General features: G+C 28.6%; 1 protein-coding gene across 1 annotated transcript in view; it reads left to right on the forward strand.

Annotated features, from left to right (window-relative positions):
- LOC111618178 (PAN2-PAN3 deadenylation complex subunit pan3-like) overlaps positions 1–27,864 on the forward strand; it is a 133,325-nt gene that overhangs the window by 99,433 nt on the left and 6,028 nt on the right. Inside the window, exons 16-18 of the mRNA XM_023359642.1 lie at positions 2,843–2,972; positions 4,284–4,348; positions 17,091–17,229. Coding sequence (XP_023215410.1) covers positions 2,843–2,972; positions 4,284–4,348; positions 17,091–17,229 — 334 coding nt within the window. The remainder of the gene's footprint in view (positions 1–2,842; positions 2,973–4,283; positions 4,349–17,090; positions 17,230–27,864) is intronic.

The raw sequence follows: 27,864 nt of genomic DNA on the forward strand, positions 1-27,864 counted from the left end.
TTTTTCCGCTTGGGAAGTGCAAGTGTGCGCGAGTTTTTCTACGGCGCTTTTCTTTCGTCGGTGAGTTGGTTTTTCTTCTATTTTTAAGTTACTAAGGTGAATGGTGAGGAAACCTTCGTCTTAACTAAACATAAGCCCCAAACAAAATATAATGAAAGCAAAATAAAAGTAAAATAAAAATAAAGCTCAGACTTGGTTCCTTACAGTATATAAATACTATTTAGTTCAACTACTGAAAAATGCAATGCTGAATAGTAAAACATTCCAAAAATACCTTAAAAATTGCATTAACCACTTTGATCTGTAACATTTCAGCCATATTTAAGACTTTCTTCAGGATAAACTTACAAATGAATGACAACTGTGTTCAAATAGAACAAAAAGTTTAAAACATTCCAGAAAGGTCTGTTAAATATGACTGAAAACCTTAGATATTAAATAGTCAATGCAATTTTTTAGATGTTTTTGGAGTGTTTTACTACTAAATATACCATTAAATAGACTTTGCATTTTATTTTCAACCAATTTAAGATGAATTTTCAGTATAATATAAATTCTAGATAACTCTCGTATCACTTTCATTATTATTATTATTATTTTTTTTTTTTTTTCATTCTATTTGTACTCATATATTCAACATATCTCTTACTAATCTATTCCAAATTCATAGTTTCACAATATAGAAATTGCAACAAAGCTAGATTATCTAATTTTTTAATTTTTATTTTGTATTTCAGTGTCACTCAGTATTATAAATGTGGACATTGAAAATTACATAACCATTATTTTCTTGACCAAAAAAAAAATTAAAAATATCTAAAAATTTGGCTTGTTATATTTTTTTATGTGAATTAAATTTGATTTATCTTGTAGCTTTTAAGAAACAACACTGAAAAATAAAATTGGTAAAGGAGGAGTTTATTCTAACATCTGATACTCTAATAAAATCTTTAGCTTAAAATTAAGTCGAGACACGAAAAGAGTACATTTATGTAAAACTGAATACAGTGGAACTCTGATTGATCGCACATTCACTTATCTGAATCTCCTTTTTATCTCCTACTGTAATTCTCTTAGATTGTTCAACTGCATGATCAGTGGTGCCTATTTGATGAGAGATCCTAATGATCAGTAAGATGCTACTCGCATATCGATGAATAAATAAATCTAATATGTGTACACCACTGTGCTGTTATCTTGTAATTTCATTTTTTATATGTTAATTCATTTATCTGAATTTTCCATTATTCAAATTACTTGAATTTGGATAGTCGGAGTTCTACTGTACTAGAAATTTTGAGTTATGTTTGAATGAAATCGAGACAAGAAATTATACAAAAACTTGTATATTTATCCTAATGTTAATCCTATAACTAAGTAATAAATTTAAAATACTGCTAAAGTTTACATAACAACTCGCAGTTCGAGGAGTGTTTATATTTTAGCTTATTCTTCATTTTAATAATTTTTGTCTGTTGAGTAAAATTAATCAGCTAATAAGCTAGAAGTTGTAATTAGTATGTAATGAATTTATTCAATTATATCTTTATAATTTTTTTTTTCTAATTGCAAAGAGTTAAATCTGATCATCCACTAATATTTACTTTCAAGTTTCGATTTTGATATTTAATTAAAGAATTAACATGGTTTAACACATGCAGAAATTTGTTTTATTTCAGATAATTTTTTCATGCAAATAACTGAGTTAGGCAAAGAATTTACGTCTCTCTTAAGTTAAATTGTTTTGTCGAGAGTATTTTTTTTGAACATTCAGTTTTTGCATAACATTAATTTAAATATACTACACTGTTACTCTTAATTACAATGTATTTTTTTAAAATATCTTGTTATAAGATACTTAATTAGGTATTTAAATTGTATAAATGATAACTTATAAAAGCTATAAATGGTAATTTTTTTCATTAGCAGTGACTGGAGCTTGGCTTGCAAGTTATTCTACACTCCAAAAAATAAGTGGTGTGGCTCATATAAGATGCACGATCATTCAGAGACGATCGTAAAGCCTAGATAACAACACTAAATCCTTTCAGAAATTATAAAAATATTACGTTAGGAGATTAAATCACATTAAATAAACTTAATCTTGGTGACAGCACAAAAAAACATAGCAGGATCTCGATTTTTAAAGTTGAAATGAGAAAAATAGACAGTTTAATCTTGAATCATTTATTGGTGGATGATTTACGTATCTATATAAGATGATCGTAATTGTAAATATGAAGTGTTAAACCTTTCGTTTTTAAGTTTATCTGTTATAATATGAATAAATTAGAAAAGTACAGTACAAAGAAAACTGTATAGAATACAGATTAGTTTTGTAATCTTATATTTAAACTGTGTGTGGATACGTGCATTTGTACAAATTAGTAATATCTTGCTAAGAAAGTATTTAATGCTTCATGTTTATATAAACTTTAAACTATCAAGAATATTGATTTTAAATGTGAAAGTTAAGAATTATAGTGAATTGTCTGTATTTCGTGGTAAAATTTTTTTATTTGTACCATAAAATGTGAACTATAATTCGCATTTTGTGGTACAAATGCATTAAAATTTTTAAACGAATAAATAGAATATATTGTATCCTTTTTTATGATAAATCTTGGGCAGAAATTAAATAACTGAAAAATAAATATTACAATGTTTGTAACTTATTTTTCAGTGAAAAACAATAAAGAATTTCCTATAAAAGAAATAATTATAGTACTTCTAAAATGACGAACATCCACAAAAATAATTATAATTTTAAAATGTTATTTGTATTTATTATTAATTTAAATTCATATATGTATATAATAAAACTTTATTTTTTCGTCAAAAGGTATTTATTGTCGACTCAGACACGTGCTCGGAGTATAAACGACATTATGCCAATGATCGGAGCAAGGTTTTACACACAACTTGATGCTGCACAAATGCGAAGCGACGTAATCGAAAATGAATTAGCAAAGGTGAAATTAACTGGGGGGCACTTCTCGACTTTTTAAGTTTATTGCTATTATTAAATTTTAAATTCATATTTAATCATTAAATTCATATCTCCTTTACAGGGTTATTTAATTGAATTTGTAACACTATTTGAAAGGAAAGTTTCAAAATTTAAGATTGCATAACATTGAAAATAATGATAACATAGAATACTTCTGTGTATAAAGTGTAATCCTGATTTGTGAATATACTGCATGTCTGAAAACCTCCTTTTATGGGAGGTTTAATCAAGGGATACCTGTATTCTAATGAACAAGTATACAGTGTAAATGAAATAAAGAAAATGGAGACTGGAAACTACAAGCTATGAGACCAGAGTACATGGTATTTTCAACCTCATTGCATTCCCAGTTAGAATATTTTGTTCTCATAAATATTGGTTGGTCTTTGTTGTATTTAATTAGTTGATACACCTTTAAATGCGACCTTTTAAAAAGCTTTGACCCCTTTGTTTTCCTTCCAAGACTAGCATTCGTCTGTCGACTGTCCACGCTCGAGGATGGTTGTTAACTGGGTTGAAAGTGTTAGTGCTCCTTTATTTTTATTTTTTTAAGATACTCATATTAAAAGTGCATTAAGTAATTTAACAAAGTTATCATAATGGCTAATACATTATTTTCATGAATGGGGAAGAGGAATAAAATAAAACAGATCATCACATCAAATTCGTGTATGTGGAGTATTCATAAATCAGGGTAACACTGTAGAATTTCTTTTATTAGCTTGTAGTATAAACGTTTGATTAACAGAATAATTATATTATTGTTAATTAAGCAAATGACATACATTGAATTTCAATACATTAAACATTTCTAATATACAAAAGTAAAAAAAAAATCTTAATTCTCAAAGACTTTAAATTAATGTAATGTTTTCATATTGTTAAAATTAAGAAATCAAACTATTAAATATGTTTTGAAGATCAATTTTATTAAAGTCTTTAAGGATTTAATGCTTAATATAGTTTATTGAGAGGTTTTAGATAATTAGAAATTTATATTTTTATGTATGATTATATTATTTATAAGTCGAAATGCACAGAAGAATTGTATAATATATTTCCTACTAAAATTGATGAAATCATTTTCATCAATTAAGTAATATAATCTTACATAATTATAACATGATTATTAATTTAATCATATTGTGTATGTATATATGTATGTGTGTGTGTATATATATATATGCGTGTGTGTTTTTACAGCAGAAATTACATCGTATGAAATAATGTACTGTACAATGTTTTGTATTTTTATTATATATTTATTTTTTAGGAAGTCGAAAATGGAAGACTTTTTCGTCTACTTGTAAAATTGGGAACAATAAATGAACGTTCAGAGTAAATATTAATTAAATACTTGCGATACTATAATTAAAATTATTTAGTTTATTTATCTTGTTAAATATCTTCAAATAACTTTTAGGATGTTTTAATATGATATCTTAGCAAATTTTTTAAGCAAATTTTTAATCATTAGCAAATTTTTTAAACAAAACTTAATTAGACAATTAAAATTTATTTTAATTGTCTAATTAAGTTAATTAAAAAGAAGTTTGTTTATAGTTTTCTGAATTTATTACTGAATAGTTGATACCTCATTTATTTTTAATAATAAAATCAGTAATTAATGTCAGGAACTGTAAGTTGAACATAAAAAAAATATTGCTGATAATGGGATTCATTTCAAAACCGTGCATAAACTTAGTGTATACCAGCATTGTAGTCATACCAGGGCATACCACGGTGACACCCTGGGCACTTTTTTAACAATTAAACATTTATTTCACTAAATCTTATTGTGTGAATACAATCATAAACTAATAATGTAAGTCTAATTCTACCTTATGTGCCTATCAGAGAGAGAGAGAGAGAGCGCTTACACACATTGTGTTATAAATACCTGCAGTATTGCTTCAATATCTGGCAATCTCCAGCTGAGTCTTGGAAGTTGTAGTAATAGAATTCTTAGGTACAGGTGGAAGAGTTTGTGGAGCCTGGTCCAAATTTTTGGATGTATACAACCTGTCGACAGTATGATCAGGCTCACCCGAGTGGAGCAAGAGGGATTAGCGGATAGTTGGGAAACTGAGAAGGCTAATAGTGGCGCAGAGCATTATGGTGGAGGGTCACCACCATGATTAACAAATGGACAAACTCTATCTGTAATAATTTTTTCACCTTTCCTTTTATTTGGGGTCTTGTCCCTCTCCATCCATATGCCTAAATTTGGTAAACTTTTGAAGGGAGCTGGGTGATAGTTCCAATCTCCAATTTGATATTTCCTTTGATGAGTGGGTTTTTGCTGGAAAATGTGTCATTTACAAAGGAAATGTTATCAAAAAGAAAATCTTAGGAACTTCCTCTGTTATATTTGTCATCTCGAGTGTAAATGATTTTCTGTTTAATATTTGTTCAAATAATTAAATTGCCAAGAATGCTTGCTTGGGTTCTCAACAATGGCAATTGAAATTCAGGGTGTCAGTTAGCACACTGCCACTTTTTCATTTACGACTACATCCCTGCTATATACTCTCACATTTATACGTACATTGCAATCAGTTACTATGTTTTTTTGTACTGTAATAAAATACCATGATACTGTTCTGATATTTTGAATTTCAAACAAACATTTGATATTTTTTCAGTAAAGATTCATAAAACACACAAATAGTCAACTATTCTGAAGGAATATTGCAGTCTTTATGCGAAACTGATTTTATTGTTGATTTTTATTTATTTAATTGATTATTAATTCACTCAAACCTTATTATCGGTAGCTGCTTTGTTTAGCCACCATTGTCACCACCACTCATCTCTACAACTATATGAAAAAATTTAATGAAATTAAATATATTTATGGCCACGATTTTATTACTGGAATGAAGTGATGACATATTTGAATAATTAGAAATACAGATTTCTGATAGGAGAATATTATTGTTAATTATACAGGATGTTTTTGAAAGGTCTCGCCAAACTTTAACAGCATATTTTGTGTCATAAAAATGAAAAAATTATATATAAACATAGAACTGAAAATTCTTCCTTTTCAAGTTAGAGCAGTTTGAAAAATTCTCTGTACAGGTATTGCACTTCACTTGTATTGTGAATGTCCACCATTTCAGAGTTAGAGTAATGGTTCATCATATTAAAGAACACTTAAAATATCACTTGAAAACATGGTCGTTATAACCACAGCTTGCTATTAATTTGTATTACATAAAAGTTGTTAATTGAAGCGGAGCATTAGCAGAACCTCAGGCTTATGGAATTGTGCTTGTTCTCAAAATCTGTTCAATTGATTTTGATTAAATTTTACCATTTTCCATTAATTGAGGTGAGGAATCCAAGTATGTAATAAAACATGGGGATCCATGACTTTGTTTTTGAGATATAAGGTCATAGCATGAGCATGTGCAACAAAACAATGTTACACAATCACTAGCACGACTCCTATGGATTTAAAGAATTGAGTTAANCGCCGAAATGCGGTAATGATTTTTGATAATTTTTTTAATAGAAAGTTGTTATTGTTTTTTTCCAATTATTTAATATTTCTTACTTCAAATAATGCTTTTATTTTTAGCTTCAATTTTCAGTTTTTGCTACGTTGATTTGTAAGCTTAATATATTTTTTTTAATATCGTGTTTTATATATTGCCAACTAGAATTAGCTACCCAGGTTCTTTCGAAACAAATGCTACCATTTTAAACTACCTTAATTATGTTAATAATTATCCAAGAAGTACGCAACATACACTGATCGACAGAGTAGCTGTTTGAGTTTCATTTCCCATCAGTTTTTGAACATCTTATTGTCTACTGCCTCTAGGAAGTGCCATTTGTAATGTCGGAATTGCTCGTCAATGTGAGTAATCGGCAAGAGCTGAGGAGCTATGGAAACATGGCTGCTGTGGGAGGAGTAGCAATGGATATGCCTTAGCAAGTATAGGAAGAATTTGAGTGTCTGGTTGGATGTTAGCCATGTGAATGAAGTGTGCACACTGAGAAATTGTAATGAGCAAATGCAAAACTTAGACAGTTTTCTAATGCTTTAGTGTATGTTACAGTGGTCTTGGAATATTACAATAATTTAAAATGGTGGGCATTTTTTTTGGAAGAAGACTCCGTATTAACAAGTTTACATATCCAAAACTTTTAATCTCTACATCTTTTTGCTTTCTTGGAGACCAAATGAATATCTTTCTTAAATTTTAACTATAGAAAAACATTCATATAGTCTCCAAGCAGAAGAATATAGTTGAGAAATAAGAGGAGATCTACGATTGTTAATTTTGTTTGTTTAATTAATCCTTTATCGTACTTTGAAAATGATAAATTTTAATCGATAATTATTTAATTCTGATTATAAATTATAATTCGATCTTTTGTTTGATGTTAAAGCCGAAGCTGGACCGAATACGGCTCCGAAAACATTTCTCAAAATAAAAGTTTGGCTCCTTAAACGAGGTTTGAATTTGTTTCTACAGATTTTAATGACGATCGTTATTACTTTATCTTTTTTTTAACATATTAATTATGTGACGATGAAACTCTAAGGCGATATTAACTATACTAAATTCATTTGTAAAGATATTAAAGAATTTTTTTTTAAATATTTGGCAGTTTTTATTTATTTTTTGTTTTTTATTTTTCATATACTCTGAAATTTTTGTAAATTTATGTTTTTGAGTAACGACTTAAATTAATTTGAAACAAAATTAACTGGCATGTATTTTTCTACTTAAAATTAGGCAGTGAATATTTTTATAATTTATATTAAATATTAATATTTCTATTTTATTATATTTATTACATTACATGATGATGATATAATTTTACATGTTAGTGAATATTTTTATAGTATTTAGTAATTTTTCATTGCACTTGCTAAATAAATATTAATAAATAAGAGTGTAAAAGAAACTCGTCATACTGTTGTTATTTCATGCTTCCCTACTAGAACCAAATTTTGTTTTAATCATCAATCCTCACTTTTATTTTGAATTATTTCAACTACTTGTGTGGAGTTTGATGTTTTAAGTCAAAACTTGTGACATTTGATCCTTGATCTTTATTAATTTATTATTAAAACCTTATTCTCTTATTCTTTGTCAGACACTGCCTCTTCTATAGGATCAGTCAGTGACCCCATAAGTCATGGAATAAGCAGTATATGTTTTGACATAGCATTTTTTTGCTGCCAACTCTTTCTTTATATCTATCAGGTTTTGGATGGGATTTATAATAGCACCAGAGATGTTTTTCTCACACAGACTAAAGACTGGACCCTATGTCGATTAACTTACTGACAAGAGAATCAGTTGTTTGGTTTGGGCTGTTCATTGCTTATTAAAACCTTACTAATTTCATTTAAAGCAAATGAATTACTTTCACTTAATAATGTAGTTTATCAATTAGTTTTTGTATTAAATTGTTCCCACTGTTGTCTGTCTGTCAGTCCATATTTCCTTAATCTCAAGGTTGATGTTAGATAAATGGAATTCAAGACCCCGATTAACTATATAAGAACTTCCAATGCAAACCAGAAATCACGTTACTTTAATTCAAAACTTTTCCCCTGAAAGGAATTAGATAGATGACCAGCTTGACTCCATTGTTAACAGGAGAAGTATGATGTACAGGAGCAAGACACTATAGTACTAATTTGATGTAGAGAGCCTGTATTTTAAATGAAATAAATTTAAAATATGATTAGAAATTGTCACCCAACATTGTGACAATGCCACAATAAATAATTGCTCATTTTTAATTTATTGTGATTTTAGAACCAACGTACTATATAACTGCTAGCACACCTGGTATAAAAATAACATACCATATGCTAGTTTATTCTTGTGATTTTACTGGTCAAGTTTAGGTTGAACAATCTCTGTCACAAATATTAGGATTAAGTGATGGCACAAGATGTAAAATGGAAAATAAAATCACGTTGCCGAAATTTCCAAGGGCTGTGTATTAGGACCTTGCAGGCTGTGNCGTCTTAACTAAACATAAGCCCCAAACAAAATATAATGAAAGCAAAATAAAAGTAAAATAAAAATAAAGCTCAGACTTGGTTCCTTACAGTATATAAATACTATTTAGTTCAACTACTGAAAAATGCAATGCTGAATAGTAAAACATTCCAAAAATACCTTAAAAATTGCATTAACCACTTTGATCTGTAACATTTCAGCCATATTTAAGACTTTCTTCAGGATAAACTTACAAATGAATGACAACTGTGTTCAAATAGAACAAAAAGTTTAAAACATTCCAGAAAGGTCTGTTAAATATGACTGAAAACCTTAGATATTAAATAGTCAATGCAATTTTTTAGATGTTTTTGGAGTGTTTTACTACTAAATATACCATTAAATAGACTTTGCATTTTATTTTCAACCAATTTAAGATGAATTTTCAGTATAATATAAATTCTAGATAACTCTCGTATCACTTTCATTATTATTATTATTTTTTTTTTTTTTTCATTCTATTTGTACTCATATATTCAACATATCTCTTACTAATCTATTCCAAATTCATAGTTTCACAATATAGAAATTGCAACAAAGCTAGATTATCTAATTTTTTAATTTTTATTTTGTATTTCAGTGTCACTCAGTATTATAAATGTGGACATTGAAAATTACATAACCATTATTTTCTTGACCAAAAAAAAAATTAAAAATATCTAAAAATTTGGCTTGTTATATTTTTTTATGTGAATTAAATTTGATTTATCTTGTAGCTTTTAAGAAACAACACTGAAAAATAAAATTGGTAAAGGAGGAGTTTATTCTAACATCTGATACTCTAATAAAATCTTTAGCTTAAAATTAAGTCGAGACACGAAAAGAGTACATTTATGTAAAACTGAATACAGTGGAACTCTGATTGATCGCACATTCACTTATCTGAATCTCCTTTTTATCTCCTACTGTAATTCTCTTAGATTGTTCAACTGCATGATCAGTGGTGCCTATTTGATGAGAGATCCTAATGATCAGTAAGATGCTACTCGCATATCGATGAATAAATAAATCTAATATGTGTACACCACTGTGCTGTTATCTTGTAATTTCATTTTTTATATGTTAATTCATTTATCTGAATTTTCCATTATTCAAATTACTTGAATTTGGATAGTCGGAGTTCTACTGTACTAGAAATTTTGAGTTATGTTTGAATGAAATCGAGACAAGAAATTATACAAAAACTTGTATATTTATCCTAATGTTAATCCTATAACTAAGTAATAAATTTAAAATACTGCTAAAGTTTACATAACAACTCGCAGTTCGAGGAGTGTTTATATTTTAGCTTATTCTTCATTTTAATAATTTTTGTCTGTTGAGTAAAATTAATCAGCTAATAAGCTAGAAGTTGTAATTAGTATGTAATGAATTTATTCAATTATATCTTTATAATTTTTTTTTTCTAATTGCAAAGAGTTAAATCTGATCATCCACTAATATTTACTTTCAAGTTTCGATTTTGATATTTAATTAAAGAATTAACATGGTTTAACACATGCAGAAATTTGTTTTATTTCAGATAATTTTTTCATGCAAATAACTGAGTTAGGCAAAGAATTTACGTCTCTCTTAAGTTAAATTGTTTTGTCGAGAGTATTTTTTTTGAACATTCAGTTTTTGCATAACATTAATTTAAATATACTACACTGTTACTCTTAATTACAATGTATTTTTTTAAAATATCTTGTTATAAGATACTTAATTAGGTATTTAAATTGTATAAATGATAACTTATAAAAGCTATAAATGGTAATTTTTTTCATTAGCAGTGACTGGAGCTTGGCTTGCAAGTTATTCTACACTCCAAAAAATAAGTGGTGTGGCTCATATAAGATGCACGATCATTCAGAGACGATCGTAAAGCCTAGATAACAACACTAAATCCTTTCAGAAATTATAAAAATATTACGTTAGGAGATTAAATCACATTAAATAAACTTAATCTTGGTGACAGCACAAAAAAACATAGCAGGATCTCGATTTTTAAAGTTGAAATGAGAAAAATAGACAGTTTAATCTTGAATCATTTATTGGTGGATGATTTACGTATCTATATAAGATGATCGTAATTGTAAATATGAAGTGTTAAACCTTTCGTTTTTAAGTTTATCTGTTATAATATGAATAAATTAGAAAAGTACAGTACAAAGAAAACTGTATAGAATACAGATTAGTTTTGTAATCTTATATTTAAACTGTGTGTGGATACGTGCATTTGTACAAATTAGTAATATCTTGCTAAGAAAGTATTTAATGCTTCATGTTTATATAAACTTTAAACTATCAAGAATATTGATTTTAAATGTGAAAGTTAAGAATTATAGTGAATTGTCTGTATTTCGTGGTAAAATTTTTTTATTTGTACCATAAAATGTGAACTATAATTCGCATTTTGTGGTACAAATGCATTAAAATTTTTAAACGAATAAATAGAATATATTGTATCCTTTTTTATGATAAATCTTGGGCAGAAATTAAATAACTGAAAAATAAATATTACAATGTTTGTAACTTATTTTTCAGTGAAAAACAATAAAGAATTTCCTATAAAAGAAATAATTATAGTACTTCTAAAATGACGAACATCCACAAAAATAATTATAATTTTAAAATGTTATTTGTATTTATTATTAATTTAAATTCATATATGTATATAATAAAACTTTATTTTTTCGTCAAAAGGTATTTATTGTCGACTCAGACACGTGCTCGGAGTATAAACGACATTATGCCAATGATCGGAGCAAGGTTTTACACACAACTTGATGCTGCACAAATGCGAAGCGACGTAATCGAAAATGAATTAGCAAAGGTGAAATTAACTGGGGGGCACTTCTCGACTTTTTAAGTTTATTGCTATTATTAAATTTTAAATTCATATTTAATCATTAAATTCATATCTCCTTTACAGGGTTATTTAATTGAATTTGTAACACTATTTGAAAGGAAAGTTTCAAAATTTAAGATTGCATAACATTGAAAATAATGATAACATAGAATACTTCTGTGTATAAAGTGTAATCCTGATTTGTGAATATACTGCATGTCTGAAAACCTCCTTTTATGGGAGGTTTAATCAAGGGATACCTGTATTCTAATGAACAAGTATACAGTGTAAATGAAATAAAGAAAATGGAGACTGGAAACTACAAGCTATGAGACCAGAGTACATGGTATTTTCAACCTCATTGCATTCCCAGTTAGAATATTTTGTTCTCATAAATATTGGTTGGTCTTTGTTGTATTTAATTAGTTGATACACCTTTAAATGCGACCTTTTAAAAAGCTTTGACCCCTTTGTTTTCCTTCCAAGACTAGCATTCGTCTGTCGACTGTCCACGCTCGAGGATGGTTGTTAACTGGGTTGAAAGTGTTAGTGCTCCTTTATTTTTATTTTTTTAAGATACTCATATTAAAAGTGCATTAAGTAATTTAACAAAGTTATCATAATGGCTAATACATTATTTTCATGAATGGGGAAGAGGAATAAAATAAAACAGATCATCACATCAAATTCGTGTATGTGGAGTATTCATAAATCAGGGTAACACTGTAGAATTTCTTTTATTAGCTTGTAGTATAAACGTTTGATTAACAGAATAATTATATTATTGTTAATTAAGCAAATGACATACATTGAATTTCAATACATTAAACATTTCTAATATACAAAAGTAAAAAAAAAATCTTAATTCTCAAAGACTTTAAATTAATGTAATGTTTTCATATTGTTAAAATTAAGAAATCAAACTATTAAATATGTTTTGAAGATCAATTTTATTAAAGTCTTTAAGGATTTAATGCTTAATATAGTTTATTGAGAGGTTTTAGATAATTAGAAATTTATATTTTTATGTATGATTATATTATTTATAAGTCGAAATGCACAGAAGAATTGTATAATATATTTCCTACTAAAATTGATGAAATCATTTTCATCAATTAAGTAATATAATCTTACATAATTATAACATGATTATTAATTTAATCATATTGTGTATGTATATATGTATGTGTGTGTGTATATATATATATGCGTGTGTGTTTTTACAGCAGAAATTACATCGTATGAAATAATGTACTGTACAATGTTTTGTATTTTTATTATATATTTATTTTTTAGGAAGTCGAAAATGGAAGACTTTTTCGTCTACTTGTAAAATTGGGAACAATAAATGAACGTTCAGAGTAAATATTAATTAAATACTTGCGATACTATAATTAAAATTATTTAGTTTATTTATCTTGTTAAATATCTTCAAATAACTTTTAGGATGTTTTAATATGATATCTTAGCAAATTTTTTAAGCAAATTTTTAATCATTAGCAAATTTTTTAAACAAAACTTAATTAGACAATTAAAATTTATTTTAATTGTCTAATTAAGTTAATTAAAAAGAAGTTTGTTTATAGTTTTCTGAATTTATTACTGAATAGTTGATACCTCATTTATTTTTAATAATAAAATCAGTAATTAATGTCAGGAACTGTAAGTTGAACATAAAAAAAATATTGCTGATAATGGGATTCATTTCAAAACCGTGCATAAACTTAGTGTATACCAGCATTGTAGTCATACCAGGGCATACCACGGTGACACCCTGGGCACTTTTTTAACAATTAAACATTTATTTCACTAAATCTTATTGTGTGAATACAATCATAAACTAATAATGTAAGTCTAATTCTACCTTATGTGCCTATCAGAGAGAGAGAGAGAGAGCGCTTACACACATTGTGTTATAAATACCTGCAGTATTGCTTCAATATCTGGCAATCTCCAGCTGAGTCTTGGAAGTTGTAGTAATAGAATTCTTAGGTACAGGTGGAAGAGTTTGTGGAGCCTGGTCCAAATTTTTGGATGTATACAACCTGTCGACAGTATGATCAGGCTCACCCGAGTGGAGCAAGAGGGATTAGCGGATAGTTGGGAAACTGAGAAGGCTAATAGTGGCGCAGAGCATTATGGTGGAGGGTCACCACCATGATTAACAAATGGACAAACTCTATCTGTAATAATTTTTTCACCTTTCCTTTTATTTGGGGTCTTGTCCCTCTCCATCCATATGCCTAAATTTGGTAAACTTTTGAAGGGAGCTGGGTGATAGTTCCAATCTCCAATTTGATATTTCCTTTGATGAGTGGGTTTTTGCTGGAAAATGTGTCATTTACAAAGGAAATGTTATCAAAAAGAAAATCTTAGGAACTTCCTCTGTTATATTTGTCATCTCGAGTGTAAATGATTTTCTGTTTAATATTTGTTCAAATAATTAAATTGCCAAGAATGCTTGCTTGGGTTCTCAACAATGGCAATTGAAATTCAGGGTGTCAGTTAGCACACTGCCACTTTTTCATTTACGACTACATCCCTGCTATATACTCTCACATTTATACGTACATTGCAATCAGTTACTATGTTTTTTTGTACTGTAATAAAATACCATGATACTGTTCTGATATTTTGAATTTCAAACAAACATTTGATATTTTTTCAGTAAAGATTCATAAAACACACAAATAGTCAACTATTCTGAAGGAATATTGCAGTCTTTATGCGAAACTGATTTTATTGTTGATTTTTATTTATTTAATTGATTATTAATTCACTCAAACCTTATTATCGGTAGCTGCTTTGTTTAGCCACCATTGTCACCACCACTCATCTCTACAACTATATGAAAAAATTTAATGAAATTAAATATATTTATGGCCACGATTTTATTACTGGAATGAAGTGATGACATATTTGAATAATTAGAAATACAGATTTCTGATAGGAGAATATTATTGTTAATTATACAGGATGTTTTTGAAAGGTCTCGCCAAACTTTAACAGCATATTTTGTGTCATAAAAATGAAAAAATTATATATAAACATAGAACTGAAAATTCTTCCTTTTCAAGTTAGAGCAGTTTGAAAAATTCTCTGTACAGGTATTGCACTTCACTTGTATTGTGAATGTCCACCATTTCAGAGTTAGAGTAATGGTTCATCATATTAAAGAACACTTAAAATATCACTTGAAAACATGGTCGTTATAACCACAGCTTGCTATTAATTTGTATTACATAAAAGTTGTTAATTGAAGCGGAGCATTAGCAGAACCTCAGGCTTATGGAATTGTGCTTGTTCTCAAAATCTGTTCAATTGATTTTGATTAAATTTTACCATTTTCCATTAATTGAGGTGAGGAATCCAAGTATGTAATAAAACATGGGGATCCATGACTTTGTTTTTGAGATATAAGGTCATAGCATGAGCATGTGCAACAAAACAATGTTACACAATCACTAGCACGACTCCTATGGATTTAAAGAATTGAGTTAATTCTCAAAATTTATCAGCTGATTTTGATAAGACTTTTGCCATTTTCCATTCGTTGAGATGAGGAATCCAAAAATGTAATGAGGGTCCATTTAAATATTAAAAAATTCATCCGTTAGTTGCTTAACTTTCCTGGCAACATTTGGTGGTGCCATCTGTTACGATATTTTATTTGAAAAACTTTTTATATTTTTAACTAATATGAAATGGCAAAAAGCTTAATTTTGAGGGTAGGGATGAGTTTTATTAAAAAAAAAAATTGTAAATGCTAAAAACGAGTAAAATTATCATTAAGTCTGACCCTACTCAAAATATGACACATGTCCTCCTTTATTTCCCCCACCCCATCGACCTTTAATCACCAAAATTTAATAGAATCAATCTTTTAGTAAACACACCTCCCTGCAAAATTCCAGAAATTTTCTACAAAAAGCACAAGAGTTATTAAGCTTCAAAGGTGAACAAAATTGTGCCACAAACATACACACACTTACGTCCATACATACAGAAAAAACCCCAAATTTTTTTGCACTTCTTAACATTTTAAGGTCCCCAAGTCTAAAAATGTAAAAACTGAGGAGTCATTTTTGACCAATTGCCATATTTTCCCTTCTGTTATAAATAACAGAGCTGGGAAAGTAAAAATATGAGTCCATAATTTTGTTTTTGATATACAGAGGTATTAAAGTGACAATGTTTATGTTCTCTGATGCAATAACCTACATAATGAAATTTAGGCCTAGTGGTCAAAAATAAAAACAGTATTGTGTTCGGCTAATGGAAAATAGGCACAAAAAAGGAAAGAAACACAAGAACAAAACAATGGACAGAGATTGCTTTGATCTTAGATCGCTTTTCTATGTTGGCAGGTGTGATGATGGCCTCTTTTGTGGTAGCAAGTGCAAAGTTTGCATATCTGCAACCATTAGGTGCAAAGATTGTTCTTTTGTACCTAACAAATGCAAGGATTGCTATTTTCTTTCCAGCTCCACAACAAAGTTGCATGATGTTCTAGTTACAGTTAATTTTAAAATGCTATAATTTTGAAAGGAAGCCTTTTCAAACCTAAGTTTATATGGAATTTTTTTTTTATTATTACCTAATAACATACTAAAAATTTAAAAACTTGAAACTAAGTTATCTTTGCAGAATTATGTAAAATACATTTTACATAATTCTGCAGAGATGTAGACTACAATAAAAGTTCATCTCCATTACTGTTTTCTGATAATTGGATATGGCGAAAAGAAGGCTTAGTTTCTTCGAGTAGTTTAATTTTTAAAAATCCCATCAGCCATTTTAATTCAAATTAATAACTTACTGTTGAAGTTTGAAGAGACTTTTCAAAAATACCCTGTATATTTCAGATATACTTGTGATATTCACACATCATTAATTTAAATAATAGTTTCTGTAATGGAAGAATGATTATAATTTTATCGTGCTTATAGGGAATGCTCTGGAAAACATTGTAAAAGTTCATTATAATTAACGTTTGTGATAACTGAAATATGACAAAATTGATACTTGTCATTTATTTTATTCAGTCTCGCTTTGATTGAAAAGTCATTAATTTATTTTTGAAGATTTTTCTCAATTGAAAACGGGCATCAATTTCTCCTAATAACTATTTATACTATACGATTAAAATCAACATATTGATCCATTATTATATTATTTATGGAAATATTAAGTTTAATCTTTATATTTTTAGGTATAGCATGGATCCAACATGGTCTGAAACTGGGGATCGTTATTTGCTTAAACTTTTCAGGGATTACTTATTTCATCAAGTTACAGAAGACGGTCGACCCTGGTTAGACATGTCACACGTAGTACAATGTCTGAATAAGGTTAGTGAGAACATTTTTTTGTATTATAATTTCAAAAATTTATTTTAAAAACAGTTTGGCAAATTAAAATATATAGACATTTTCAATTTTATTCACATTATAGTTTTGTTATTAGTCATATTATTTGCATTAACTAGTTTCATTATTATCGTATATAAAGCAATCTCTATAATTCATTGACAAAATTGAAATGAGAAACTACTACAATTCATATTTACAAGTTTTTATTTTTGAGATGAAAACAAGTTACAATTCCTTTCTTTATATTTGATGATGATAACTTGTTTGAAAAATTATTTTACTTTGGGACATTTTGAACTAGGTTCTACCATAATATTACAGAAAAGATTATTGAAAGAATAAAGTTTGGAACTTTTTTATTTAGCTGTCTGATAAACTTATTCAATATACAGTATTTAGTAACTTGCTGAATACAGTGGTATCACAAAAACATTCAGATACCAAAGGCACTCATTAATTATAATTTTTCTATTGTCAAGAAATTTTAAATTACAAGTTTTTGAAAAAATTTGTCCAAATTATGTAAAGTCCAAGTTGGCAGGGTTTTACTATATATCAATGATATTTTTTATAATTATACATTTCTTCCCTCTTAAAACATATTTTAGAGTTGTAATTTGAAAAAAAATATAATAATTGCTTAATAAATTTTTAATTTATCCAATCAAAGCATTGATTTGTTTAATAAAAACATCAATTAGCAATTAAATTTAAAAAATTTCAATTAAATGAAAGGAGAAAGCAAATTAAATTATGATAATATATCCAGTAAAAAATATTAATTTATATAATTATCTGATGTTTAATTAAAAGATGTTTGAATTATTGAATTACAGTAATTTCTTGTTTCCTTGTAACTCATATCAATTTCATTTATTTCTCTTAATTGTTTTTGCTACATTATATTATATTACTTTTCACTAACATAATATAATTTGCACATGTATAAAGNAATATATTGATGCTAATTCTCTGCATAATAAAAAGTATAAGAATGGTTGTCCACAGTCTTAGAAAGGTTGAGAACCACTGATTTACAGAAAGATTTAATCTATCATACAGTTTGAGAAGCATTATCCTTCCCCTTCTTGAAAAATTTAATCTTCCGTCACACACAAAACATTATTAAGCACATTACAATCAAAAATGTCTGCAACCAGCATAGATTTATTGAATAATTTTACAGTAGGACAAATGCTTAGCAGTTAAGAAAAAATTTTCTTTAGATTTTCATAATTGTTTGACAAACGCAATGACTACCTATTAGTTATTTCAATACACTGCAAAAAGCAGGTGGTTTATAAATGTTTTTATGGAATTAAATACAAATCCAAATGTAATGGTCAACAACCTAACTACATTGATTGTCTAGCAAAAATCAATGTTTAGTCATCTTCTATGTTACTTCTTTGTTGCGGAAATGTCAACTGAAATCATAATTGTACAATTCCATGTAGTTTAATTTTAACTTTTTTGTATATGGAAATTGCAAAAGATTTGTTTTTGACTAATGCCAAAGATACAATGGTTATAGAAGTACTTGAACAAAAAAAACTGGAAAGCATTTTGCTTGTTAAACAATCCAACGTGAACTGTCTTCTCAAGAAACACTTAAAGACAAATGATCACTTCAGAAATTTTTGTACAGTTTGGAGGAGTAAGTTAACAAGTTTCAGATTGAAAATGATTTGGATGGAAATGTTAATGTCTGTGTCTTTCTCTGATATGGTTTTTTTCTTCAAATAAGAAGAAATTAACTATAGTCCAGGTTGATGCATTATTCAGTTTCAACATGGGAAAATTACAAGCTTTTAAGCATTTCGCTATTATTCCTCAGTAACAGGCAAATCTGAATTAAGTTCACTTGCTTCTCTGACAGATGAATTATTACAGAATATTACAGATGACATGCTGTAGTTCAAGCAGATTATTTATAATCTATCTAGCTCCCATATACAGTTTGCAGACTGCAGCATGACAAGTCACAACTTGGCTGGCATTTAGCATTGCTGAACAATCAACACACTGAATTTTAACATCAGTTCAACTTACCAGGCAGTCATCTAAATTAAATAAAACTTTTATTAACTGGAAGATGGGTTAAGGCAGAGTTTGTAGTAATGCATTAGTTTTTTAGTCTATGGTGCATAAATGTTAGTGAGTGTGAGGGGTGCTTGGCAGATTTGTGTCCTTGTCATTTGTCCCGTTGCCATTGCATGCTATGGAGAATGTTTGTTTTACCCCCTTTAAAAGTGGGTAAAAACTTTGACTAATATTTGGACCAATACAGCATTTAAAATCTGTTGTTGTAGGTCACAGAGTTTTGTTTATCTAATGTAATATCTATTTTTTTATCCAATAGTTTTGAATTTTTAAATTCGGAAAATTCATTAATAACGTAAATAATAATAATATTTGAAATTAACTCATTTAATAAAGGAACAATTATTTATTGTGACATTGTCACAATGCTGGGCTGAAATTTTTAATTAATTTAATTTAAAATATATGTTCTTCACCTCAAATTAGTAGTGGATTGCTTCTGTACATCATGCTTTTCCTTTAACAATAGTGTCATGCCAGTCATGTATTAACTGCTTTCAAATTGAAATAACATGTCTTTATGTTTGCATCGGAAGTTCATATGTAGTTAATCGGGGCCTCCTGCCTCTAACGTTTTCATATCTGTTCTCAGATTTCATCTAACTCCATTCTTGAGATTAAGGAAAGACAGATGGACAGATAACAGTGGGAATTTGTCTTCAATTTTTTCAAATTGTAGCCCAATAAGAAAACAGTTTAGATTCAAGTTGACTTTTTCCATAATCTTTATTGATCATAAATAATTAGATTATGCACTTTCTTTGCTTTTCAACTTTTGCAAATTTTACATTTATATATACTCACTAATATTACACTTACACTTAAAACAAACCTATTACCAGCATGTATCTTATAAAAATCGTCCCACAAACGTTTTCAAACTTTGTGAAGTTGTTCTTCAGATGGAAATGGAATATTTGTGAAAAAATCAAACAGATTTCAAATCAAAAAGTTTGCCGAATTCCGCTCTGACCAGGGCTGTGGAGTCGGAGTCGTGGAGTTTTGATGTTTTAGCCGGAGTCGGAGGGTAAGGAAAAGTTGTAGTCGTAGTTGGAGTCGGTAGATTTTTACGCGACTCCACAGCCCTGGTTCTGATGGACATGCGCCATTGTGCGCATGTGTCAATTACTACAGATACTCATCCAGGAGAAATTGCCAGGCTGGTGATAGGTTGAGCTCTTCTTTTTGATTGATGCATGTATTTTTATGGCTCATTTTATAAATAGCCATAGCTTCTAACCATTTTATTTGCTCAAGGTGGGGGTGGTTACGTTGATTTTAGCTTTGTCGAGCTCTGCCTCTATGTCCTGGTCTGTTGCATAAATAAATATAAAATAAATGCAAGCTATGAACACAGAATTGGATTATCTTAAAAAAGTCACAGCGGAGCATGGGTATCCTTTCTTAATACAAAGTATAATCAGGCAACACCATTAAAGGGGCACATCCACAGCACAGACAAAGGATACCAACAACCAGAAAGAACAAACAAGGCTCCCTGTCACCTTCAACCCATATCTTAAAGGAATATATGGAGAAATAGCCAAGAAACAACAAGTACAAATAATCTATAGAAGAGGCCCCACCATAGCAGACATCCTAAAAAATGGGAAAGACCCCCCCCAGATCTCTACAGAATGTATGGCATATATTCTATCCCTTTAGTGGATAACAGATGGCAAAAAGATGTTGTCTATATTGGTTTTACTAAGTGCTCGTTAAAGACCAGATTAAAAGAACACCAAGCTGATCTACAACACTGAAGGCTCACTATGGCCCTAAGTATTTATGCAACAGGCCAGGACATAGAGGCAGAGCTTGACAAAGCTAAAATCATTGTAACCACCCCCACCCTGAGCAAATAAAATGGTTAGAAGCTATGGCTATTTATAAAATGAGCCATAAAAATACATGCATCAATCAAAAAGAAGAGCTCAACCTATCACCAGCCTGGCACCTTCTCCTGGGCAAGTATCCATAGTAATTGACACACATGCACAATGGCACATGTCCGTCAGAGCAGAATTCAGTGAACTTTTTTATTTGAAATCTGTTCAATTTTTTCACAAATATTCCATTTCCATCTGAAGAAGAACTTCATAAAGTTCGAAAACATTTGTGGGACGATTTTTATAAGATACATGCCGGTAATAGGTTTGTTTTAAGTGTAAGTGTACTTCCGGTGTCGCTAAAGGGTTGAACAGTATTACTCACTAATGTTTACATTATACAAAATTATTGTCTGAAGAATATTGTAGATGAAAATATTTTCAATATCCACAGTTAAGAAGAATAGTAAATCAGTTTAATTCTTGATAATATTTTTTCTAAATATAGATAATCATTATATTTTAATCTTAAAACTTATTTCACCTTATATATAATTCTGTTAATTGTAAGTTCTAGATGTTTAGAATCATCACATCAAATTCGTGTATGTGGAGTATTCATAAATCAGGGTAACACTGTAGAATTTCTTTTATTAGCTTGTAGTATAAACGTTTGATTAACAGAATAATTATATTATTGTTAATTAAGCAAATGACATACATTGAATTTCAATACATTAAACATTTCTAATATACAAAAGTAAAAAAAAAATCTTAATTCTCAAAGACTTTAAATTAATGTAATGTTTTCATATTGTTAAAATTAAGAAATCAAACTATTAAATATGTTTTGAAGATCAATTTTATTAAAGTCTTTAAGGATTTAATGCTTAATATAGTTTATTGAGAGGTTTTAGATAATTAGAAATTTATATTTTTATGTATGATTATATTATTTATAAGTCGAAATGCACAGAAGAATTGTATAATATATTTCCTACTAAAATTGATGAAATCATTTTCATCAATTAAGTAATATAATCTTACATAATTATAACATGATTATTAATTTAATCATATTGTGTATGTATATATGTATGTGTGTGTGTATATATATATATGCGTGTGTGTTTTTACAGCAGAAATTACATCGTATGAAATAATGTACTGTACAATGTTTTGTATTTTTATTATATATTTATTTTTTAGGAAGTCGAAAATGGAAGACTTTTTCGTCTACTTGTAAAATTGGGAACAATAAATGAACGTTCAGAGTAAATATTAATTAAATACTTGCGATACTATAATTAAAATTATTTAGTTTATTTATCTTGTTAAATATCTTCAAATAACTTTTAGGATGTTTTAATATGATATCTTAGCAAATTTTTTAAGCAAATTTTTAATCATTAGCAAATTTTTTAAACAAAACTTAATTAGACAATTAAAATTTATTTTAATTGTCTAATTAAGTTAATTAAAAAGAAGTTTGTTTATAGTTTTCTGAATTTATTACTGAATAGTTGATACCTCATTTATTTTTAATAATAAAATCAGTAATTAATGTCAGGAACTGTAAGTTGAACATAAAAAAAATATTGCTGATAATGGGATTCATTTCAAAACCGTGCATAAACTTAGTGTATACCAGCATTGTAGTCATACCAGGGCATACCACGGTGACACCCTGGGCACTTTTTTAACAATTAAACATTTATTTCACTAAATCTTATTGTGTGAATACAATCATAAACTAATAATGTAAGTCTAATTCTACCTTATGTGCCTATCAGAGAGAGAGAGAGAGAGCGCTTACACACATTGTGTTATAAATACCTGCAGTATTGCTTCAATATCTGGCAATCTCCAGCTGAGTCTTGGAAGTTGTAGTAATAGAATTCTTAGGTACAGGTGGAAGAGTTTGTGGAGCCTGGTCCAAATTTTTGGATGTATACAACCTGTCGACAGTATGATCAGGCTCACCCGAGTGGAGCAAGAGGGATTAGCGGATAGTTGGGAAACTGAGAAGGCTAATAGTGGCGCAGAGCATTATGGTGGAGGGTCACCACCATGATTAACAAATGGACAAACTCTATCTGTAATAATTTTTTCACCTTTCCTTTTATTTGGGGTCTTGTCCCTCTCCATCCATATGCCTAAATTTGGTAAACTTTTGAAGGGAGCTGGGTGATAGTTCCAATCTCCAATTTGATATTTCCTTTGATGAGTGGGTTTTTGCTGGAAAATGTGTCATTTACAAAGGAAATGTTATCAAAAAGAAAATCTTAGGAACTTCCTCTGTTATATTTGTCATCTCGAGTGTAAATGATTTTCTGTTTAATATTTGTTCAAATAATTAAATTGCCAAGAATGCTTGCTTGGGTTCTCAACAATGGCAATTGAAATTCAGGGTGTCAGTTAGCACACTGCCACTTTTTCATTTACGACTACATCCCTGCTATATACTCTCACATTTATACGTACATTGCAATCAGTTACTATGTTTTTTTGTACTGTAATAAAATACCATGATACTGTTCTGATATTTTGAATTTCAAACAAACATTTGATATTTTTTCAGTAAAGATTCATAAAACACACAAATAGTCAACTATTCTGAAGGAATATTGCAGTCTTTATGCGAAACTGATTTTATTGTTGATTTTTATTTATTTAATTGATTATTAATTCACTCAAACCTTATTATCGGTAGCTGCTTTGTTTAGCCACCATTGTCACCACCACTCATCTCTACAACTATATGAAAAAATTTAATGAAATTAAATATATTTATGGCCACGATTTTATTACTGGAATGAAGTGATGACATATTTGAATAATTAGAAATACAGATTTCTGATAGGAGAATATTATTGTTAATTATACAGGATGTTTTTGAAAGGTCTCGCCAAACTTTAACAGCATATTTTGTGTCATAAAAATGAAAAAATTATATATAAACATAGAACTGAAAATTCTTCCTTTTCAAGTTAGAGCAGTTTGAAAAATTCTCTGTACAGGTATTGCACTTCACTTGTATTGTGAATGTCCACCATTTCAGAGTTAGAGTAATGGTTCATCATATTAAAGAACACTTAAAATATCACTTGAAAACATGGTCGTTATAACCACAGCTTGCTATTAATTTGTATTACATAAAAGTTGTTAATTGAAGCGGAGCATTAGCAGAACCTCAGGCTTATGGAATTGTGCTTGTTCTCAAAATCTGTTTAATTGATTTTGATTAAATTTTACCATTTTCCATTAATTGAGGTGAGGAATCCAAGTATGTAATAAAACATGGGGATCCATGACTTTGTTTTTGAGATATAAGGTCATAGCATGAGCATGTGCAACAAAACAATGTTACACAATCACTAGCACGACTCCTATGGATTTAAAGAATTGAGTTAATTCTCAAAATTTATCAGCTGATTTTGATAAGACTTTTGCCATTTTCCATTCGTTGAGATGAGGAATCCAAAAATGTAATGAGGGTCCATTTAAATATTAAAAAATTCATCCGTTAGTTGCTTAACTTTCCTGGCAACATTTGGTGGTGCCATCTGTTACGATATTTTATTTGAAAAACTTTTTATATTTTTAACTAATATGAAATGGCAAAAAGCTTAATTTTGAGGGTAGGGATGAGTTTTATTAAAAAAAAAAATTGTAAATGCTAAAAACGAGTAAAATTATCATTAAGTCTGACCCTACTCAAAATATGACACATGTCCTCCTTTATTTCCCCCACCCCATCGACCTTTAATCACCAAAATTTAATAGAATCAATCTTTTAGTAAACACACCTCCCTGCAAAATTCCAGAAATTTTCTACAAAAAGCACAAGAGTTATTAAGCTTCAAAGGTGAACAAAATTGTGCCACAAACATACACACACTTACGTCCATACATACAGAAAAAACCCCAAATTTTTTTGCACTTCTTAACATTTTAAGGTCCCCAAGTCTAAAAATGTAAAAACTGAGGAGTCATTTTTGACCAATTGCCATATTTTCCCTTCTGTTATAAATAACAGAGCTGGGAAAGTAAAAATATGAGTCCATAATTTTGTTTTTGATATACAGAGGTATTAAAGTGACAATGTTTATGTTCTCTGATGCAATAACCTACATAATGAAATTTAGGCCTAGTGGTCAAAAATAAAAACAGTATTGTGTTCGGCTAATGGAAAATAGGCACAAAAAAGGAAAGAAACACAAGAACAAAACAATGGACAGAGATTGCTTTGATCTTAGATCGCTTTTCTATGTTGGCAGGTGTGATGATGGCCTCTTTTGTGGTAGCAAGTGCAAAGTTTGCATATCTGCAACCATTAGGTGCAAAGATTGTTCTTTTGTACCTAACAAATGCAAGGATTGCTATTTTCTTTCCAGCTCCACAACAAAGTTGCATGATGTTCTAGTTACAGTTAATTTTAAAATGCTATAATTTTGAAAGGAAGCCTTTTCAAACCTAAGTTTATATGGAATTTTTTTTTTATTATTACCTAATAACATACTAAAAATTTAAAAACTTGAAACTAAGTTATCTTTGCAGAATTATGTAAAATACATTTTACATAATTCTGCAGAGATGTAGACTACAATAAAAGTTCATCTCCATTACTGTTTTCTGATAATTGGATATGGCGAAAAGAAGGCTTAGTTTCTTCGAGTAGTTTAATTTTTAAAAATCCCATCAGCCATTTTAATTCAAATTAATAACTTACTGTTGAAGTTTGAAGAGACTTTTCAAAAATACCCTGTATATTTCAGATATACTTGTGATATTCACACATCATTAATTTAAATAATAGTTTCTGTAATGGAAGAATGATTATAATTTTATCGTGCTTATAGGGAATGATCTGGAAAACATTGTAAAAGTTCATTATAATTAACGTTTGTGATAACTGAAATATGACAAAATTGATACTTGTCATTTATTTTATTCAGTCTCGCTTTGATTGAAAAGTCATTGATTTATTTTTGAAGATTTTTCTCAATTGAAAACGGGCATCAATTTCTCCTAATAACTATTTATACTATACGATTAAAATCAACATATTGATCCATTATTATATTATTTATGGAAATATTAAGTTTAATCTTTATATTTTTAGGTATAGCATGGATCCAACATGGTCTGAAACTGGGGATCGTTATTTGCTTAAACTTTTCAGGGATTACTTATTTCATCAAGTTACAGAAGACGGTCGACCCTGGTTAGACATGTCACACGTAGTACAATGTCTGAATAAGGTTAGTGAGAACATTTTTTTGTATTATAATTTCAAAAATTTATTTTAAAAACAGTTTGGCAAATTAAAATATATAGACATTTTCAATTTTATTTGCATTATAGTTTTGGTATTAGTCATATTATTTGCATTAACTAGTTTCATTATTATTGTATATAAAGCAATCTCTATAATTCATTGACAAAATTGAAATGAGAAACTACTACAATTCATATTTACAAGTTTTTATTTTTGAGATGAAAACAAGTTACAATTCCTTTCTTTATATTTGATGATGATAACTTGTTTGAAAAATTATTTTACTTTGGGACATTTTGAACTAGGTTCTACCATAATATTACAGAAAAGATTATTGAAAGAATAAAGTTTGGAACTTTTTTATTTAGCTGTCTGATAAACTTATTCAATATACAGTATGAAAGATAAAATAATTTTTATATTTCAAATACTTTATTTTGGAAATACAAATCAAAATTTTTATTTATTTAATTATAAATTTCAGTACTAGTAGTTCATCAGAATTTCTATTTTAGAAAATACATACTGTATTTTCCCAAATATAAGTCAACCTTTTATTAATTTTATGGAATTGCCAATGTGATATAATATATAAATTACCTGTTTGCATTACAATTAATTGGCTAATTGCCTTTATAGTTACAGAAACATTTCCTCTTCCCCCTTTATTTGGAGCAGTGGCTCTCAACTCATGTTATGTGTGGAATGTGGTTGTCTGCAAACTGTCACCAAGTGTTCCACACTTGGGACAGTTTACAGAAAAAAAATAAAAAAATAAAAAATTATTTCAAATTTATTTTAATGTACTATGACATATTACTTTATTTGTAGACAATTCCACATTTATTGTTTTATTCAATACAATAAAGTTTATTTTATTGCTTCATTGTTTTTTGAGAATAGTAAATGTTGGATTGCTTATCAATTTTTAAATATATTGATGCTAATTCTCTGCATAATAAAAAGTATAAGAATGGTTGTCCACAGTCTTAGAAAGGTTGAGAACCACTGATTTACAGAAAGATTTAATCTATCATACAGTTTGAGAAAGCATTATGCTTCCCCTTCTTAAAAATTTAATCTTCCGCCACACATAAAACATTATTAAGCACATTACAATCAAAAATGTCTGCAACCAGCATAGATTTATTGAATAATTTTACAGTAGGACAAATGCTTAGCAGTTAAGAAAAAATTTTCTTTAGATTTTCATAATTGTTTGACAAACACAATGACTACCTATTAGTTATTTCAATACACTGCAAAAAGCAGGTGGTTTATAAATGTTTTTATGGAATTAAATACAAATCCAAATGTAATGGTCAACAACCTAACTACATTGATTGTCTAGCAAAAATCAATGTTTAGTCATCTTCTATGTTACTTCTTTGTTGCGGAAAT

This window comes from Centruroides sculpturatus, unplaced genomic scaffold (genome assembly GCF_000671375.1).
Source record: "Centruroides sculpturatus isolate CEXI.00-Female unplaced genomic scaffold, Cexi_2.0 scaffold257, whole genome shotgun sequence".
NCBI lineage: Eukaryota > Metazoa > Arthropoda > Arachnida > Scorpiones > Buthidae > Centruroides > Centruroides sculpturatus.